This window comes from Hibiscus syriacus, unplaced genomic scaffold, assembly GCF_006381635.1.
Source record: "Hibiscus syriacus cultivar Baekdansim isolate YM2019G1 unplaced genomic scaffold, ASM638163v2 tig00110263_pilon, whole genome shotgun sequence".
NCBI lineage: Eukaryota > Viridiplantae > Streptophyta > Magnoliopsida > Malvales > Malvaceae > Hibiscus > Hibiscus syriacus.
Genome location: NW_024062652.1, coordinates 1,026,444 through 1,034,977, shown reverse-complemented (window position 1 = coordinate 1,034,977; position 8,534 = coordinate 1,026,444). Strand labels below are relative to the sequence as shown.

General features: G+C 38.1%; 1 protein-coding gene across 1 annotated transcript; it reads left to right on the top strand.

Moving 5' to 3' along the window:
• Nucleotides 1-7,606: 7,606 nt before the first annotated feature.
• On the top strand, nt 7,607-8,224 carry LOC120115319. The gene has a single exon (XM_039136049.1). It carries the CDS (start codon nt 7,607-7,609, stop codon nt 8,222-8,224), a length of 618 nt encoding a protein of 205 aa, XP_038991980.1.
• Nucleotides 8,225-8,534: the final 310 nt, after the last annotated feature.

The window sequence follows — 8,534 nt, the reverse complement described above, 5'->3', positions numbered from 1 at the left end:
CCTTGGATAGCCCTGGGTAATTTTAATGTTGTTCTTTCATCTGGTGAGCGTAATTGTTGTTCCAAGGTCTCGCATGGCACCAATTTTCAGAACATGGTATTTGGTTGTAGACTTATAAATCTCGACTATCAAGGTTCTAATTTCACTTGGTACTGTGGGAAATTGCTTAGTTCGTCTTGACATATGTTTCGAGAATGATCTCTGGCTTAATTATTTTCCCAATCCTATTTTGCACCATCTTCTACATATGAAATCTAATCATAGGCCTATTTTACTCTCAGTATCTGGCATGACTCATCTTCCCAAGAACAAATCCCTTCGTTATCTTTCGGCTTGAATCTTGACAACTGTCGTTTCGGATGTCAAAATAATTCTTTATTCTCAATCAATAAATTAAGGAAATACGTAGCAATGAGAAGTAAGGGTCGATTCCACAGGGACTTAGAAAATTATATATTTCTGTCTGAATTATGTATGCCAGGCGTGAAACAGTAAAAATGGGGGAATTTTAGTAAAAGATAATAAAGTGATTAAATAAAAGTAATTAAAGTAAAAATAAGAATATGAAGATTGTGAATAAATACGGTAAAAGTAGCCTCAAGCTTCGCTTTGATTCAATTTCCTTTAGATCATCGAATAAGATTTTCTCTTCGGGATTCACGTCGGTTACTTTGTCTACAAGGGCTATCCTTGTGACTCTATCTTGTATACCGAATACCCAAGGCAATCTTTGATTCCGGCTTCGGTAGTTGATTCTAACAACATCTATTGTCGTAGATCAAATACCGTTTAAGTTCGTGGCGACCGACTCGGATTGTTGTTTCTATAACCGTCAATTCCGATCTCAATTCCCTCTTGGCGAAGCTATCTCGCCAAGTGTGTTCCCAGGAAGTTGAATTGCTTTCTATAAGCCGAATCTTCCTCCCACACGTTTAATCGCAACAACCTCTTGACCAAAGTCAATCTTTGATTTTGAAAACTGTTTTGATTTTTGAAAAATAAGCGCAGAGATTGAGAGAGATATTCCGAAGATATTAAGGGACCGTTTCAATTCTCCCGTTGGAATTGAATCATCGCGACAGCTCTCGGCTTATGAAAAGTTTAGCTAAGCATGACAAAAGTCATACTTAGCATAAAAACAAAACTTGAAAATAAGAAAAATGAAAAGAACTTGAAAAGTAAAAAGAAAAGCTTTTATAAAAACTAGAGAGAAAAAAAGAATGTATTCTGAATGATGATTTTAGGCTTACCCCAAGTGGGTATTTATAGCCTCTCAAAGCCTAAAGGATAAACAAAGAAAATAATAAAATAATACAAAAGATAATTTTTTTTAAATTTAAATTCAAACTTAAACTAGTCTCCTAATGCAACTCTGCTCGTCAATCTTCCAGAAGGCGTGCAGACGAAGTCTCCTAGAAACCGCAACTGACTGGACCTTCTAGAAACTGCCATGTCAGACCGCGTCGTGCCCAGAGTCGTGCCCATGTCTCTAGCCGTGACCAAATAATAAAAAAAATACAGATTTCGCCCATTTTATCACCAATTCTGGAAAGTAAGGACATGCACGAAAATAGACATAACACAACCAAATCAGCAGCAATAACTTCACAAAATCGAAGAAATAACGAACAGATATTAACGATTCTGAACACTCATCAAATTCCCCCTCACTTATCTCATGCTTGTCCTCAAGTATGATTAACCAAATCAGTCAAAAACTTCATTAAACGTTCTTTGTCAAGTTTCATATTCAAGGAAGCAAGGTAGAGACCACAATAACTATTGAAGTCAAGAAATCAATCAACTGAACATCACCAATTGAAACAAGTCAAGTGCAATTGTAATATCCATTCATTCATAAATCTCAATGCTCATAACTCAATACCTTACCGGGATTCACTCAAATCACTCAATGTGTTTGGGGTAAAGAAACGCTCAATGTCAGAATCGACACGATATTACCATAAGCCTGCAAGTAAATCAAATCTCCACTACTAATAAGAACAAGATGCATAAATCAAAAGGGTCTTTTATTGGTTGTAACGTGGCTTAGGTAAAGGTGGGGAAAAGGCTAAATATATGGCTAAAATTCAAGGCAATGAACTAACAAATAATAATCTCAACTCCATCAAAACATTAAGCACAACAAGATAAAAAAAACGACATATCAAACAACAATTTTCTCGTCGAAATGCATTTTTTCTTTTTCACACTTTTGTTGTTTTGTTTCCCATTTTTTTCTTTCATGTCTTTTTTTTTCTTTTTCTTTCGAACAGTTTTTTTTTCGAACTGCTATTTTTTTCAACATTTTTTGTGATGGAGAATACAATGGTAAAATTATTCACTTGCCCTGAAAAAGGTAGAAAATAGGGATAAAATAAAAAGGCTCGGGTTTATGAATATGGTGGAAACAAAGAAATGGAAATAGGCTCAAAAGTGGTTAACTAAGGGAAAATATGCATGGGTAGGCTATTTAGTGGGGAAACGGAATGGTTAATCCTAAGGTGCCCAAATCATTTTTAAGCATCATGTTCATGTGTAATCTCGACAGTATTTAACATGCAGGTTCTAGAATGCCAATGTCAAATTCGACACACTCAATCAAACAAAATGAGAGCGAACATGATATGCTCGTAAAGGCTCAAATCTCACCAAATTGTTTTCATGTATTGAGCTAATCACATTTCAACCAACAAAAATCATGGAATATCACAAAAATACCAACTTATCACAATCCATGCTATCCATTATCAAGAATATCATAACCTAAATAATCCTGTGTTCCCAAACAAGCATAGCATTCCAAAAATTTTTACTAAGACAAAGACAATCAATGAAATTTCTGACCAATTCAACCAACACATACTAGATTCAAAGCATAAAGATAAGCGAAAGGAAACTCAATCCTACACTCTACTCCCCCTCACTTAAAGCGTTTTGCCTCAAAACGAAAAATTAAAGTGCAAGAGAAAGAACAGAGAACTCCCCGGATTTAATGTCGACCGCGGCCATGGTGGGAGGTACTGGAAACATCATGTTGTCAGTGGAAAACCAGCATCTACATCCCCCGATTGTGCGTACCATTGTGAGTGGAGAGGTTGAAAACACGTTAGCAAGGGCGATGGTGAGGAGAGGAAGAAAGGATGATGGTCTCGTGCTTTTTGGGGAATGAGCGATCGGGTTTGAGAAGATGAAGATTGTTGGAATTTTGGTTGAATTTGGTTTAAAATTGGTTCTTGTCGTGGGGTTGTAGAGTTGGGAGTAAATGAGGACTTTTGGTTTTTCTGTAATTTAAAAAAATGTATACTTAAAAATTGAAAAGGTGATTGAAAACGATAAGGTGGGGTTCATGGTCAAAGTAAGATAAAAAAGGGAAGGGGATAAGGTGGGCGGCAGAAGATAACAAAAAGGGGGAAAGAAAGAAAAATGGGGTTTGCTAACGTGCGCCGGCCCCTCTATGGGTTTTGCTAACGTACGTCGTTTAGTTAAACGGTGCGCACGACTTGAGGCTCTTTTTTTCTGCTCAATTCGATCGTGTACTGCTCAATGGACTCTGAAATTAACACTGTTCAAATCATAATTCCGTAATTTCTCGCCGTTTAAGTTTGAAAAAATATTCGGTTCCTGCAAAATAAAAATTAAATTAAACATGCTTGAATGAATAAAAATAAAAAGTAAAAATATAGCGGAATTGAAAACAATGGGTTGCCTCCCATGAAGCGCTTTTGTTTAACGTCATTAGCTCGACGACCTAATTCAGTCTACAGGTTCCGTGACAGACACTTCCACTTCATTCGCTTTTTCCAACTAAGAAATTCCTTATGAGAAATTTGAAAATTCTCACAAAGATTTCTTCGGATATTTCCCAATTTTAAAAATCTTGTCCAGAAGAATAGCCGTCAAAACATCTTTTTTACCAAAAAATGATTTCTTCAAACGACTCCTTGATGATTTCGACTTAATTTTTTATGCCTGCAAAAAGGAATGTAAATCTTTAGTTTTTAAAGGAGTTGAGATCAAATTTGAATCAACAACTGAAATACTTTTCAACTCCCTTATGTCGTCTTTTTTATCATCCGATTCCTTGCATAAATCATCAACAAAGTTAGATTCATCATCAACAAGTTCAAAAATGCCAACAAAATTAATACTATGAATGTTATCCGGATATCTCATTGCTTTATAAACATCAAATTTTAAGATCTCGCCGTCAAACTCCATAGTAAGAATACTGCTTCGAACATCAATTTTTGCATTTGCCGTGCTCAGAAAAGGACGACTGAGGAGGATTTCAGAACCAATGTTGCTACGATCATTTTCCATATCAATCACATAAAAATCAGCAGGGAAAATTTAGTTTTCTACCTCCACTAGAACATTTTCTATGAGTCCTTCAGGATAAATAATTGATTTGTCGGCTAGCTGAAGTGTAACTCTCGTCTCTTTCAAAGGCTTGGTGGAAATTAAATTATAGACGGAGAGAGGCATTACATTGATAGATGCACCTAGATCGCACATAGCTCGCTTGATTTTAACCTCACCAATTTTACAAGGTATTGAAAACATACCTTGGTCTTTATACTTCGGTGGAAGCGGTCGTTGGAAAACTGCTGAGACGTTCGCACCTAAATCCACTTTCTCGACCCCGGTAAGCTTCCTTTTAGTCATACAGAGATCCTTCAGAAACCGACAATACCTTGGAACTTTTCAGATAACTTCGAGGAGAGGTATGTTAACTTCCACCTTCCGAAGTACGTCTAATATTTCCTTTTCCTCAGCTTTTTTATCCTTTTTAACTAACCTTGATGGAAAAGGTGGTGGCACGTCGTAGGGAGATGGCTTCGGATCGTCCAATTGTTCTTCTTCATTCTTATTCTGGGATCCTGCGTCATTGGTCTTCTTTTCTTTTTGGACTGCTTGGTCCGATGGGATAGGTGGCGCTACTACTGTACCACTCCGAAGGGTGATGGCGCTAACGTTTTCCCTCTGATTCACTTCAGTTTGAGACGAAAGTTTACCTTGTGACTCTAATCTCCCAACGGTTTGAGCCAGTTGGCTCAATTGCTTGTCCATCTCTTGGAAGTGGGCTTCAGTTCGGGTCTGGAATTTCTCCTGGGATAGTGCTAACCTTTCGACAATCGATTCTAGTGATGTCTTCTGTGGCTGTTGTTGTGGTGGAGGTCTCGCTTGATAGCTTTGATTCGGTCTCGGGTTCTGCGCATAACTGAAGTTCGGGTGATCCCTCCATGCTGGGTTGTATGTATTATCGTCTTGAATCAGTGGACAACCGTCTGTTGGATGATCAGGCAATGCACATATTCCACATACTCGGTTTTGTCCTATCTTTCCTGCAACAAGAGAGTTTACGACTTCATTTAACTTATCTATTTTACTTTCCAATGAAGATGAACTTATCTCATGAACCCTTCGAGAAGGTTCATTATTTGCGCGGAACTGTTGGGAATTTGCAGCCATCGTCGATATTAAGTCTTTAGCCTCGGTAGGAGTCATATTCACCAAGGCTCCACCGCTAGCAGCATCTATCATCTTCATTTCCAGGGGAGATAATCTTTCATAGAAGTATTGAATGAGTGTTTGTTCGGTTAGCCCATGTTATGGGCAACTATAACACAACTTCTTAAACCGCTCCCAGTAGTCGTAGAGCGACTCTCCATCAAGTTGCTTGATTCCAAGTATTCTCCTTCGTAGTTCACTTACTTTTGCTGCAGGGAAAAACCTGTCAAGAAAAAGACGAGTCATATTAGCCCATGTAGTAACAGAATTAGGAGGAAGATAAAATAACCACTCCTTAGTCGAGTCGGCTAAGGAAAAAGGGAAAGCTCTAAGTTTTATTTGGTCCTCGGTTACTCCCTATGGTGTCATGCTAGAGCAGACCATGTGAAATTCTTTGAGATGTTTGTGTGGATCCTCGTTTGACAATCCGCGGAATGTAGGGAGGAGATGAATAAGGCCAGTTTTCAACTGGTATGGAGTTTCGCCTTGGGGAAAATTAAAGCACACAGGTCCTTGTTCAGTGGGTGTCGCGGCTAGCTCCCGAATAGTAGGTTCGGCCATCGGATTTGTATTACCTGAATTTGATCTTTCTTCTGGATCTAATTGTTGTCTCCTTCTTTCCCGAAGTGTCTGTGCGTGGAGTCTCTTAGCTTCAGCTTCGATCTCCGGGTTGTACTCCACTAATGTGCCCGGATTAGTCCTGGTCTAAATCAAAAACAAACAACAATAACTTTGGCGAAGTCCCCGGCAACGGCGCCAATTTGACAACTGTCGTTTCGGATGTCAAAATTCCTTATTCTCAATCAATAAATTAAGGAAATGCGTAGCAAGGAGAAGTAAGGGTCGATTCCACAGGGACTTAGAAAATTATAAATTTCTGTCTGAATTATTTATGCCAGGCGTGAAACAGTAAAAATGGGGAAATTTTAGTAAAAGATGATAAAGTGATTAAATAAAAGTAATTAAAGTAAAAATAAGAAGATGAAGATTGTGAATAAATACGGTAAAGTAGCCTCAAGCTTCGCTTTGATTCAATTTCCTTTAGATCATCGAATAAGATTTTCTCTTCGGGATTCACGTCGGTTACTTTGTCTACAAGGGCTATCCTTGTGACTCTATCTTGTATACCGAATACCCAAGGCAATCTTTGATTCCGGCTTCGGTAGTTGATTCTAACAACATCTATTGTCGTAGATCAAATACCGTTTAAGTTCGTGGCGACCGACTCGGATTGTTGTTTCTATAACCGTCAATTCCGATCTCAATTCCCTCTTGGCGAAGCTATCTCGCCAAGTGTGTTCTCAGGAAGTCGAATTGCTTTCTATAAGCCGAATCTTCCTCCCACACGTTTAATCGCAACAACCTCTTGACCAAAGTCAATCTTTGATTTTGAAAACTGTTTTGATTTTTGAAAAATAAGCGCAGAGATTGAGAGAGATATTCCGAAGATATTAAGGGACCGTTTCAATTCTCCCGTTGGAATTGAATCATCGCGACAGCTCTCAGCTTATGAAAAGTTTAGCTAAGCATGACAAAAGTCATACTTAGCATAAAACAAACTTGAAAATAAAAATGAAAAGAACTTGAAAAGTAAAAAGAAAAGCTTTTATAAAAACTAGAGAGAAAAGAAGAATGTATTCTGAATGATGATTTTAGGCTTACCCCAAGTGGGTATTTATAGCCTCTCAAAGCCTAAAGGATAAACAAAGAAAATAATAAAATAATACAAAAGATAATTGTTTTTAAATTTAAATCCAAACTTAAACTAGTCTCCTAATGCAACTCTGCTCGTCAATCTTCCAGAAGGCGTGCAAACGAAGTCTCCTAGAAACCGCCGCTGACTGGACCTTCTAGAAACTGCCATGTCAGACCGCGTCGTGCCCAGAGTCGTGCCCATGTCTCTAGCCGTGACCAAATAAAAAAAAATGCAGAATTCGCCCGTTTTATCATTAATTCTGGAAAGTAATGACCTGCACGAAAATAGACATAACCCAACCAAATCAGCAGCAATAACTTCACAAAATCGAAGAAATAACGAACATATATTAACGATTCTGAACACTCATCAAATCTTCATAAAGACTTCGATCGTATGATTCGAGATAACTGGAACTCAAATCTTTCTCTTCCAGAAACTATAGCCAATTTCACCGTGGCTGCTACTCCTTGGATTAGAGAGGTTTTTGGTATAATTGGTAAAAACAAGAGGCTTTTAATGGCTCGTCTCCGTGGGGTCAATGATGGTTGGATCAATGGCGAACTTGAAGCATGGTTAAACTTGAATACAAATTACTGGAAGAAATTGAAATCATCCTTGATCATGAGGAAAATATTTGGGGGGGGGGGAATACGAATAGACGGGATAAATTTCCATGATAGAAACACGAAAATTTTCCATTCTAAGGTCGTGTGTAAAAGAAGAAAAAACACCATTCGCATGTTTAAGATTGATGGTGAGGAATGGTGCAATGATTTTGTTGCTTTTATGAATGCTGCCTCGGTTTTCTTTGAAAGACTCTTTGATAATGATTCGGTGCCCCACGGAAATTATCCCATTACTAGACTTTTTCCTACCTTATCTGATTCCGATCACAACTTCTTCAATTCCTACATTTCGGATGATGAGATACGGGACGCTCTCTTCTCCATGGCCCCTCTCAAAGCTCTGGGTGTTGATGGTATTCACGCTCAAATTTACCAGAAGAATTAGAGTATTGTTGGGTCGGCGGTTTGCGCCATGATTCGTTCAGTTTTAGTTGGAGCAGATTTGGACCATATTTTCAATCAAACGATCATTGTTTTAATTCCCAAGGCTAATAACACAAACTTTTGCCGATATTCGTCCGATTGCACTATGTTCCGTCCTTTACAAGCTAATCACCAAGACTATTGTTCGTCAGTTACAGCATGTCCTTCCGAAACTCATCGGGCCTTACCAAACCAGTTTCTTGAAGGGTCAGAGAATCTCAGAAAATATCATCATTAATCAAGAAATTATTCATTCCATGCATGCAAAAAAA

Excerpts from the sequence above, each read along its gene's own strand:
- LOC120115319 (XM_039136049.1), top strand. The coding sequence starts at position 7,607 with ATGATTCGAGATAACTGGAACTCAAATCTTTCTCTTCCAGAAACTATA.